Genomic DNA, 12,517 nt, shown 5'->3' on the forward strand with positions numbered 1-12,517 from the left:
ATAGGACGTTACAGCTTGTTCACATTAGCATCAGGTTTTAAAACCATCAAGCCTGCGTTACTGCAGACAGGAGAAAAAGATTAAGGCGCCCCCATGAGGACGTCAGTGAAACTTTCTGTTTCGAGTGCTGTTTGTCTGTAACAGAGCTATCAAAGCTAACAAACCTACGTGTTGGTTTCTCTGTCTCTGCAGGGACGTTGCTGATGGTGGACAGTGAAGAGGAGTATTTCCCTGAAGAGATCACCAAACTGAGGAGAGACATCGACAACGGGCTGTCCCTCATTGTTTTCAGCGACTGGTACAACACCTCGGTCATGAGGAAAGTGAAGTTCTATGACGAAAACACCAGGTATTCATCTCACCGTTTTCCTTACCTACTATTGAATAATAAACGCAGAACTACTTAACCTGAACATGAAGGACAGTTAAATTGGTGCAGTTATTAGCACTGATCATTGTCTCAGATTCAGAGATTATTGGAGTCTTCCATCTGGGTTATAGCTTGTAGTAAATGTTTAGGTTTTCATGACTTGGTGTAGACATCAACTAATTAACTCAAGATATGACCAGTACCTTTAACATCCTGGGAATCCTCTCAGACCTCCAACATGAACTGATTCTTTTAATGAAGGGATCTGATCCTAGAGTTATTCGGAGCATAAAGAGGAACTCAGTGCTCACACAGACCAAAAAGGTTGTTGACCTCTTTCCTCTGCTGTTGTAACGGACACATTTTGACCTGCTGTAACTTCCTCTGCTGCTTCAACACTCCTGTCCGGTGTCTCCTTTGTCCCTGCTGTCACTTCCTTTAAATGTGTCAGCACCAAGGAGTAAGAAGGTGAACTCAAATAGCCTGGTCAGGGATGATATGTTCACTTCTGTTTATTATCATGATCCCTGTTTAATTGAATGTCAGCCATGGTGAAAAAGTATGAAGCCAGCGACATGTTTAAAAACACATGTCCACATGGACCGAAGCCTCTTCAGATGCCAACTGCTGAAGCAGTGTGTCTCACACAGACTCTGCTTGGGCAAGCTACCAGGGTATATCTACTGCTGCCCAAGTTTGTTAGCAGGAAGTTCAGCTGCTGCAGTTTTATTTATCTGTGCACATATGCCACCTTAGATCAAACACATGGTGTGCAATGTGTGAGAGCTAACGTGAGAGCTGCAAAGGATTTAAATAACTGATTTACATTCATTGTTCACAGAACATGTCCCCTGTCTGACCATCTTTCCTCTATTTCCTCCTCAGCTGGATAAGCTCTTAAGCTGTCCTTCACCACAGTACTAACAGTTTTCTTAGGAGCTCTCTTATCCACTGATATGAATTTTATGAAACTGAGGGGGAGGACTTTGCACCCTGGTTGTAGTTTGAGAATTGTTAACTCAGCAGCTCAGAGTTCTCTTTTCAGGGTGTTAGTATATAATTGGAATTGTGGACTTGGGGTGTTGCAGCTCACTGTATTTTTTCATATTCAGCTGTAAAATAACACCAAACAGTTCTCCTCTCTGCCATCATGCAACCATAATTGTGCTGCTGAGTGTCATAACTGAGTGTCAACACTGAGTAAAGTGGTGAAGGGGGGAGGTGGAGCATGAGCAAGTGAGTGAGAGGAGCACACATAGAGAAGAGAAACTGAAACTTCAGCATCCGTCTCATCAGTTTTTTACATCCATCTGCACACCACCACCTATACACCTATACATTAGAAAACAAGGCCAAAATCACGCAGACTGCGACTGATGGGATTTGTAAGCAACTTTACAGAAAAACAAACCCAAAGTTGCTGTTAATTAGCAGACTTTGCAGCCACCACTTTCGAGTGAGCTGCGGTATGGTCGGCCAGGAAGCTGTTTGTTTTTCAGAATTAAGTTATTTGCAGAGCAGTGTCACGTCTTGTGAGTACAATTCTACACTTTTATTACAGTCCATAGATGTGTGCAAATGTAGACTTTGTTAATCAATCAATCAATCAATCAATCAATCAATCAATCAAACTTTATTTATATAGCACTTTTCATACATCACTTTATGATACACACTGCTTTACAACGAAAAAAAAAAAAACCCAAAAAAACAAAGTAACAAGCACTGGAATAAAAAGCAGAAAATTACATAATTGAAAAAAAAAGAAGAGAACATAAGACCCCGCAATCCCCCCTCCCCAGACCACATTCACACACAAAGACATAAAAATGAAATTCTGACAGAAAACAGAGTTAGAATTAAAGGACTGAAGAAACGCCATTTTGAATTAAAATGAGGAAACACAGGAGCTAAAACCAAAATAGTAATTAATTAATTAAAAATAAATATATAAATAGAAATAATAAAATACTTGAAAATACCAGAGGGTAAGATATGTAAATGTGAAAATACATAAATATAAGTTAGACAAATGATATGGTAGAATGAGAAAGCGTAACATCAGGTGTTAAGTAAAATCAGCTATAATAGGATAATAAAAGGAAAAGCAGTTAACAAAGAATAAAATATAGACTTTATTTTTATGGATCCATTTATACAATATCATTTACATTCAAAACCTCTGAAAAAAAAAGATCATAATCCTGGAGGTAGGGCAGCTCTTATTTTGACATGGCAGTGCACCACAATAAATCAGCAGCAGAAACCTTTAAGCAGTGACCCTCTCCATCCAGCTCATCATACATGTGGCTAAATGTAGTCCTGTCAGGATGAGACCACACAGCACAGCTCTTTTCATGCTCGCTGCCAAACCCAGTGAGGATTAAAAAGTGAAGCTGGAACAGACTGCACAGAGCTGCGGAGCTTAGAGAGCGTTCTGTGTTTGAATATCATCGGCACAATACGCTTTGTGAGTAAGACCTCGAGCCGGAGCTGATAACTGTGGTAAATGGTGCCACTGGCAACAACGATCCGTGCTTTGTGAATCCCCGGCTCATTTTTCACAGAACCAGAGTTACTTAGGTAACTAGATGATCTCTTTCAAGCCTCGCTCGATATCTCTCTGTAGGAGATATGGCCCACTCCTGGATCACATTCTCTGAAGCTCAGGAAACCTCAAGCCTTGAAAGTCAACACCACACACCTCCCTACAGACCAGCGCACAGTTCTCTACCCTGCGCTTGCCTGGAAATAGAAAAGGCTCAGCGGTTGTGCGCAGGGAAAGTTCAGCCATAGAAATCATAGTAGAGCAGCTTTTCAAAGTCCCTCTGAAAACAGATACTTCTCTTTCAGTTTCTCTCCAAAGATGTTATTTCACTCATCTCTTCAAATTCATCACATATGAGTCAACGGAAGCCCATTTCTGCCAAAACAGAAAGACTTGCTGCAGTAGATATAAAATTAAAAGTCAAAATTATGAGATACGAAGTCATTAGTGTGAGTTAAATATCATGTAATCAGCCATTCCTTCTGTTTGAACCGCAGTGCATGATGGTATATATCGCTAATATAGTGAGCATCGCTCATACGCTACTTTTCAAAATGCATTGTGGGATACATTGAGTGGACTTTATGGTGAATGACCATGCTCACTCAGATTTCAGACAGCACTACAAAAGGCCTATTCACTATATAGTGCACTATAGTGAATAGGGCGTGATTTCGGACACAGCTCTTTAGTTAGACAGGAGACAATGCCTCTATCATTTTCTTATGAGTCCAGAAGCAGCTCCAGGAGATTTCTACACTCAGTGTTCCCTTTTCCTCTCTGCCATCTCTCTTACATCAACCCAATCCTTCAAACTGGGGCTTATGTAAGTTTACCAGATGTTGGATTAGCTTTTCATTTATTTATTCATGTTTTTTGAAAATGGTTTGATTCCACGTGACCCCTTGATTTTCTCCAGTTACTCCAGGGAAGCTTGGTTCTGACTTTTTAAGTTTACCTTTTCACTGTTTTATTTATCTATTTAAGAATACATCTGTGTGTAGGCTACATGTAGTTTATATCAGTGGTTATTAACCTTTCTTCAAGTCATGACCTCTCATCCACTGCAGCCATCTCCACCCCTGTGTGGGTAGGATGCTGTCTATGACTTCACTCTGTTTTAAATTAATTCTACTTTTTTCTCACCAACTGTCTGGTGACCTCCCAGAAATGATCTCGTGACCGTGAGGGTGTGAAACTCTGAATGTTACTAGAGATGATTTTCTGTATGTCCTGCAGGCAATGGTGGATGCCAGACACAGGGGGCGCCAATGTTCCAGCTTTGAATGACCTGATCTCAGTGTGGGGGATGGCTTTCAGCGATGGGCTGTATGAGGGAGACTTCACTCTGGCCGATCATGACAGTAAGAATCACACTCACAAACTCACGTGTGCAGTTTTCCTTTGTGTGTATTCAGGACTTTCACAGGCTCTAGAGTCATGTTTACTCTCTCTGTGTCTGTGTGTGTGTGTCTCTCTGTCTTAGTGTATTACGCCTCAGGCTGCAGCATTGCCCGTTTCCCAGAAGATGGAATAGTGATTGCCAAAAATCTAAAAGACCAAGGTATCAGCACCTCGCTGAAATTATCGACTGAGCAGAGTGCAGCACGTTCCTTGCCAAGAGGGAACTGTTTAGTCTCTGCTCGTGATAAAACAGTCACACCAGAGTGCTTTCTTCTTTTCACAGGTCTGGAGGTGTTAAAGCAGGAGACTGCAGTGGTAGAAGGAGTCCCTGTCCTGGGTCTGTACCAAACCCCGTCAGATGGGGGAGGTCGCATTGCTCTGTACGGCGACTCAAACTGCATCGACGACAGCCACAGACAGAAAGGTTGCCTCTCTAACCCCGTGCTGATGTGTTTTTATCATTTTCACTCGTTACACGCGACTAAAATCACAACTTTGTCACATTCTGTTGTGTCTCTCAGACTGTTTCTGGCTGCTGGACGCTCTCCTCCAGTACACGTCATACAGTATGACCCCTCCCAGCCTCAGCCACTCCCACAGCAGAGTCACACCACCCACTGGCACAGAGCGCCCACTGCCACAGAGACTGGAGGGTAAGAGAGGAAATTACAAATGTTATTAAAGTGAACTCATGCGTGGAATCATGCTGCAGTGGTTAGCATTGTGCCCTCTGAGCATTAAGGGGCCACCAGGTCTCAGCACTGGTGTCTGTTCTGATTTGTCCCCAGAAAGCACAACAGTCATCTCTATCAGAGCTTCTGCAGAGGACCATGACATTTATATGTATCTAAAATTTTGTAAAATGTATCATGTCAACAAGCTGTGCTACTACAGTTTGAAGGTGGAGTGTAGGGAATAAATAATGGCAGTATGACTAGGAAGTGATCTTGTGTGCATTAAAAACTCTCTGAGATCCACATTCAGGTTAAACCTCCAGGTCATGAATTGCTCTCACATTAAAAAACTATTAACTATTGCATACTTTGTCCATTGCTGTAAAAATATGATGAGAAGTTAGGGTTAAATTTGATGCAAAACCATGTAAACAGAAGCCAGGAGAATGACAACATTACTGGGGACAGATTAGTGCAGAAAACACAGCAACATGTTCTGATAGTTTAATTTTCTAACAATTAGCTAAATTAGATATGTCAGGCCTTTTTGTTTGTTGATTTGTCTCTGCTTTTGGATCGACCATTTAGTGTATTCGCAACCAGGATTTTTTTTTTATTTTACTTTTACAGACCCTCACACTACGGCCTCTCTGCATCAGTCGTTGTCTTGGTAACACTGCAGTTCCTCTTTACAGTATAGGGTGTAGTGAGGTAGCTCCTTTTTTTAGGACACAAGCTGTGCTGGGTCACCCTCTGACCTAACTGCAGAGCTCTCCTTATCCTCCACACAGCTGATGATCTGAACAGTTTACTGGTACTTTTACTGAGTGTTACATTAACACACTCCCTGTGAGTTCTTCTAATGTTGATTTTTTTCTTTTGTTAAAACGTCTGATACACAATTTAACATGTAATTTTTCACATTTTGTAACACCGCATCGATTCACAAACACACACTCCTAACTCTGAAGAACATGTGCATCTCTGCCTGCTTATAAAACACATTTCCTGTTTAATATTTCTCATTTGTTGGCTGATCTCCAACCCTGTGCTCCCATACCTGGGTGACAGTTAGCCTTCCTCTCAGGCTCAGGCCTGTGGTGTTATTACTTTGACCCGTTCTTCTGGACATTAAATGTGACTTTGATTATCTTATCGACACATGTATCTTCTGTTGTTAGAAACACTGCTTATCCTCCTTCTGTTTTTCAGGCAATCATCTGTACCGCTACTCCAAGGTTCTGGAGGCTCACCTGGGTGACCCTAAGCCCCGCCCACTACCAGCTTGCCCCCACCTGTCTTGGGCAAAGCCACAGCCAGTCAATGAGACAGCACCCAGGTAGGTTTGAAGCACAGTAATCACAGAGCCTGTGATGCTTCATATCCTTTCGTAACTATTTCTTCTACTTTTGACACCGGATCATGACTTGAATCATACGGAGCCCCTAAAGGGACATAGGCAGAAAAAACATGGTTCTCATGCGCACAAGAAAGTTCCTCTTGCACACGAGATACCAGGTGCTCGACAGAAACTACCCAGTCTCAGTCTTCTTTATTCATCTTATTGACATTACAGGACTTAGTTGAGCTTTTTTTTTTAACCTAGGACTTAATTAAAAGGACATAACTGCATTGCTTTTGCACCATCACTGTTGTATTGTTTCTGAATATCATTTATGTCGCTGTTTAAAGTCTTGCTATCTGTGTTGGTGCCAGTGAAGCACCTGTATCCATTTGGCAATAGCTTTAATTTATGAACTAAACATCTGTATCCATGGATAAAAATAGATGTACACAAAATGCATGGATTATGGATAACACGTAAGAAAAAAGGGTGCTAATCCTGAAAGAACTGTCAAACAATGTGTACTGAAACTGTTACTATCTTGAAACTTAAAATATACAACCAATAAGATCAGTTATCATTGAGTCCTACCCCCAATATTTAATATTTGTGTTGTTGACACAGAAAACCTGTAAAGTTACTTTTTGTACCAAGAAAATTCACAACAGGAATTGATAAGGGAATAGATAAAGAATCAAATTGATAAACAGAATCAATAAGGGCATCGGTATTGACAAAATCTTATCAATTCCCATCCCTAAGGGTCGGGTCAAAACTTTACATTAATCATGTTGCAGTGCATGCTATCAAATATGCCTATAGCATAATTGTGCAAAATAAAAAGTCACACAAGTAATTTTGAAAATGAAAACACTTTTCTTTACTGTTTTTCACAGCAAAAAGTTGCTGAACATCCAAATGGCACAAATACTAGGCCTGTGTCTTCAGAGACATTTAGCCCAGTATTACCTAAACAACATGGGACACATGCTTATATGAAACAAAAATAGTGCATTTCCCATCTTTTTGTAATAAAGGAGCAGTTACAAAACAGGACACCTGCTTTAAACATTTCCCCATAGATAACTACTATATCTACATTAATTTAAAATGTATATCTAATAAGAATTCAAACATTGGAAGAGGGCCAAAAAAAACAAAAACAACTCCCAGCGGGTCTCAGATCGGACAGCCCTGCTTTGCATTTTACATACATGGTCGATTCACATGGGAGCGAACACACAGACATCCTCAGCAATAGCTACAAATGATCAGGTCCCCAGGTAGACTAATCCTGTGCAAACAGGGCCGAGGTCCTGGCTGATTTCCGTTGTGTACCTAATACCTCGTCTGAGCATGAAACTTTCTTTTGAGCACATGAGAAACATATATTTTTATTTTTTCTGCCTATGACCCTTCAGGGGCTCCGTAGAATCAAACCTGGAATGAGTTTCCTGGGTCTGGTTTCCTACTCCCAGGGCTTTTTTGCCAACTCACAGGGAGTTGTGTTTCTTGTCACGTTTTAAGGAGACTGGTGTGAGTTTCTGTCCGTGCACTTTGCTAAAGTTCACTCCTTAGTTCCTTTCCTCCAGCCTCAGCACCGTGGAGAGGAAAAGAAGAAAGTCTATCACACAGTGGACAATAAATTTCATGGAGCGTGGATTTTACGATCAGTCCTTAAGATATGTCTCTCCTTCAGTTACAGTCTCACTCTGAAAGAGTAGCTCAGCATAAAGACGGATCAAGTCAGACCCTCTTTGACTCTGGACTAAGAGTCTGTGTAACTGTGGGCCAGACTGATGTCAGCGTCTTGTTTCTCAGAGTTGAGGGTGACTTTAGTGTTTAAGTCAAAGCTTTGCACAAGGAGCTGTAAAATAAATGGCTGAAGTTTCTATTTCTGCTGCGTGACAAATCTCTACCTGACAAAGTGTTGAGTTTATCAGTTATCAACAAAGTGTGATCAATCACTTTGGTCTTTGTTTGCGAAACCATTTTTGCAGAGCATGCAGAAATCTTACCCTGTCTCTCTCATCTGTCTGTCTTGTGCTCTCAGTAACCTGTGGAAGCACCAGAAGCTTCTCTCAGTGGATCTGGACAAAGTGGCTCTACCCAACGTGAGGGCTTACCGCCCCCAAGTCAGACCTCTGTCTCCTGGGGAGAGCGGGGCCTGGGACATCCCTGGAGGTAGGTTACAGCTCTGATTAAATCACCTTAAAGCAGAGGAAGAAATTGAAAAGAAGAGTTTTGCTTTTTGTTGTGACCCCATGTGACTTTTGCCCCCTCAGGGATAATGCCAGGGCGCTACAACCAAGAAGTGGGTCAGACCATCCCTGTGTTTGCCTTCCTCGGAGCCATGGTGGTGCTGTCCTTCTTCGTGGTCCAGCTGACAAAGACCAAGAGCAAACCCAAGCGCAGGAAACCCCGCATCAAACGGCCCACGTACCTTCAGCAGCAGCAGCAAACAACGGGGAAAAACCCCACAGTTTGACATGGACTGCATCTCTGAGCTGAGGGTGGAGAGCGCCGTCCACCTGTGGAACTCAGACACTATCAATGGACAACTGCACCCCTCAGTGGAGGTGGACTCTGACCGGCTGCTGAGGCAGACTCTTGACTGTTTGGATCCAAGCCTGTCTGACTGGACCGTACTACGCCTCCTGGAGGCCTCCACAGTTTTGTGCCTCTTGTCTTTTTAAGGCTGTCAGTGGGTGTTTGTGTGTTTGTGTACTAATAGGCAGTATTACAAAGTGTGAAACACGTTTGTGGAACACGCAGCACAGACCTCGCCCTCAAAGAGCCTTTTTGAGACCGACTTGTCGACATTTTCCCATCTCCTCTTTGACCAAATGTTTCTCTATGAATGAAATGTGTTTGACTTTTATATTTATTGAATTTGTTTGTACCCTAACACACACACACACACACACACAAACAAACACACATCCCTACTGATTTTATGCTCCACACATAGATACAGAAATCATCATGTACACACAACAGGAATAAATCAGTGAGTAAACAGATAAACACACACACTCACACACACATGCAGTCATTTCTAACACGAGGACCAGTAGAGGATCAAGTCGTCTTTTCCTGAACCGTCACCCACAGTGAGCTGGTCCTGCCCGTATCTGTGTCAAACGACCGTGTCTGGTTCTTTTACATTTTGTATACTGATTGAACTCTGGCTGTTGATATCCTCTTTCATGATCTCATGGTCGACAAATAACGTTGCAAGACTTGTTTGAATATATCTCATGAATTAAAAAGCATAATCAAAGGGATCTGTGTGCTGCTTGTGATGCTGATTATTTAAGGTGTGCTTTTGAAGTCATTTCTAATTCTGATTAACAAAATACCAACGGCAATGTCTGCACATGGGATTCATTTTAAGGAGCTTTCATCTACTACTGATTAATACTGATGTCCCATACTGCAAAAACTGAAACACAATCAAGTATTTCTGTGTCATATTTAGTTAAAGAGGCTGTGAGGACTGTCTGTTTGAAGTGGACTGCAGGGACACCTTCCATTCACGTAAAAGTGATCTTTTGAACTTTATTTTTCTTTGTTCAAGACAGCTTTTAACCAAATACAACATAAAGAGCTAAGGTTTTATCAGTACAGTTGTGTAGAGCTTCAGTTTGGAACATGACAAGTAAACACTGTCAGTTTGTACCATAGTTTAGTAGCTGGCTATGTTTAGCTCAGCTGGCAGCCTGGTGCACTGAGACATGTCTGTAATATGTAATGTTAATGAATTCTCGTTATATCCTGCCAGTCATCTACCAATCAGAGCTAACGTAACCTCACTCTTCATTTTATTGATAGACTCTCAAGTTTGAACAGACCACTGCAGAATAACTGCTGACTGTGGGTTGGAATCAACATTAGCACAAACAGATTAGCTCCTGTGTTAGCCTTTAGCTCGTGCTCTATCGCTCTCCTGTTTATCTTTCTTCTGCTCTTCTGTCCTTTTTCTGTCTGACATTCAGGCTCCAGAGTCCACCATCACTACAAAATTAATCAGAAATCGTTTTCAGCAAAGAAAAGCACAGATCTCTCCTCTCACTACTAAACTTCATCAGCCTGTGTGGTGTTGTCATAGAAACTTTGCAGCGCTATAAATTAATCTGGTCCTGCTCAGTCCCACTGGGTAGCTGAGAAATAGCATTTAGAAATAACCCAGGTATTAATCTCATTTTAAAGTATGGATTATGATTGGCATAAATCTGGAAGTAAGACTCCAACAAGATCACTTAGAAACTCCTCACAGTGTCTTTAAAATTAAGCTTAATAAGAGATTCATTTATTGACAAATCCAGAAAAACATCTTTTTTTAAGAAAAAAAAAAGACAAACATAACGCCTGAATCGCCTGTGGGGTTAAATTAAGTAAATAATTATCACAATAACAATAATACATCAATGGAGTTATAAATGTTCTTGTGTCTTGAAATAAAAGTATCTTATTTCAAGAAACTGCAAAGAGTTATGGGAGTCAACTGGGGCCACTATTGAGTGAGAAAATAATTGGGCAGGTCAAGATTAGAGTTCAAATTTAAAGAACAAAATTAAAAAAACAGTGACAAGATTGAAGTTGAAAAGACAAAAAAAAAAAGCTGCTGTTGTAGAAGCCCAGCAACAGTCTTCAGGGTCCGTGTATGTTTTTGTTGTCGGATTTTCTGTTCTCAGAAAGGATATTAATAAAGAAAGAGTGAGTGGTTACATGATTTTCATTTCACAAGTCAAAAATGAAAATTGAAATTCAAGTCTTGTTTCTTTATCTGGGTCATGAAGGGATAAACAGAACTTAAAGATACACAGCACAGTTCTACGCCGCAGATAAAAAACAAAGGTAGTAGTCTCGCTCCCTCCTCCCAAAAAATTCAATTTCTTTCTCTCTTCCTCCATTTTATCATAACCTGCTCACAGATTTGTGGGCTGCTGCCACACACTGATTTAAGCAAACCACTGCTGGTATATTCATTTCCATAAACAACATTCTGGGCTTAAAATGTTCAGCTGAGCACGCAAGTCACTTTGAGAGCATGAGCTGTTCACATCACAGTCCACAGACGGACCAGATTTAAAATGTAATGTGAACAGCCAAACAAAATATCAGAATGGAGCATTAAGGTGTGCAGTGTGAACAGAGCTGAACAGGACTCTTCATCAGTCTGGCTCCAACTCATGTTGCTAGATCAGGTTGGAGCCTTGTTCTTTGTTGGATTGAGATCTGGATTAATTGCAGACCCTGACATTAACCTTACATTTGTTCCTTGTTTTTTTGACCTGGCATTTTCCATTTTCAAGACAAGCTGCTTTAAATTTCTGTCTTGACGTTTTGATGTCTTCTTTGTTGTTTGTACCTGGTCCAGTTTTTAGATACAGCTGACTGTGAAAAAACCAGCATCTTCAGCATCAGTCCCTGATGACTGACTTTCTTAAAGATGTCTGATAATCCTCTCCTTTGTTTCAGCTGACATCTCTCCCGTTTGAGCTGAGATTCATGTCAGTCCATGTGGTGCTACAGCTCAGACTGCTGATTCCATAGTTTTTGCCAGGGGTTGTTCATCCTCAGTTTGAGTGCCTGATGCTGTTTTGAGTTGGTGGGTGTCATTCAAGTCAGCTGACGGCTTGCTGAAGAAAGTCACAGTTTAAAGAGAGCAGGAGGGAGCTCCGAGTCAGGAAACAACTTAAAGCAAAGTGATATTTGTTCACAGTGAGTGCCAGAAAAATTATAGTTTGAGACGATTAAACTTTATGAAAGTCAAACTGAAAATTAAGCAATATGTCAGTGTTTACTTGTCTTTGGTGCACAGCCCTTGCTCTTTCAGCTGATGACACAAAGATGAGATGAAACATGCCACGTCATTGATTTGGAGTTAAGGCCAAAGCACTGGCTGGAGGCTGAGCTTATTATTTTCAGTCTGCAGTTTCTGAAAGGTATTTCATCAGTTACGTAGGCTCAGCTTTGAGAAGGAATAATTGCATCTCTGCCTGGGGATGATTGTAGATTGAATGGACTAATACCACCTCGTGGTTTAGAGTATCGGTTCTGGGCTGGAAGCAGTGATGCAGGATGATTTCATCAGAGGTGATGTGTGTCGATGTGCTCGGGGGTCTGAGCTTTGGCTCCCTCCCTGAGCCTAATAGGCCAGATCAGCCTGT

The 12,517-nt window shown here is 41.3% G+C and overlaps 1 protein-coding gene across 1 annotated transcript in view; it reads left to right on the forward strand.

Moving 5' to 3' along the window:
- The window catches only part of mbtps1 (membrane-bound transcription factor peptidase, site 1), a 49,277-nt gene extending 40,008 nt beyond the window's left edge, over nucleotides 1-9,269 (forward strand). Inside the window, exons 16-23 of the mRNA XM_074678167.1 lie at nucleotides 193-349; nucleotides 4,158-4,282; nucleotides 4,405-4,482; nucleotides 4,606-4,746; nucleotides 4,844-4,975; nucleotides 6,209-6,335; nucleotides 8,395-8,525; nucleotides 8,627-9,269. Of these exons, the coding sequence (XP_074534268.1) occupies nucleotides 193-349; nucleotides 4,158-4,282; nucleotides 4,405-4,482; nucleotides 4,606-4,746; nucleotides 4,844-4,975; nucleotides 6,209-6,335; nucleotides 8,395-8,525; nucleotides 8,627-8,829 (1,094 nt within the window). The 3' untranslated portion in view covers nucleotides 8,830-9,269. The remainder of the gene's footprint in view (nucleotides 1-192; nucleotides 350-4,157; nucleotides 4,283-4,404; nucleotides 4,483-4,605; nucleotides 4,747-4,843; nucleotides 4,976-6,208; nucleotides 6,336-8,394; nucleotides 8,526-8,626) is intronic.
- The last annotated feature ends 3,248 nt before the right edge of the window (nucleotides 9,270-12,517 follow it).

This window comes from Halichoeres trimaculatus, unplaced genomic scaffold (assembly GCF_033239565.1).
Source record: "Halichoeres trimaculatus isolate MK-OKI-2021-1 unplaced genomic scaffold, fHalTri1.1 fHalTri1_scaffold_10, whole genome shotgun sequence".
Taxonomy (NCBI): domain Eukaryota; kingdom Metazoa; phylum Chordata; class Actinopteri; order Labriformes; family Labridae; genus Halichoeres; species Halichoeres trimaculatus.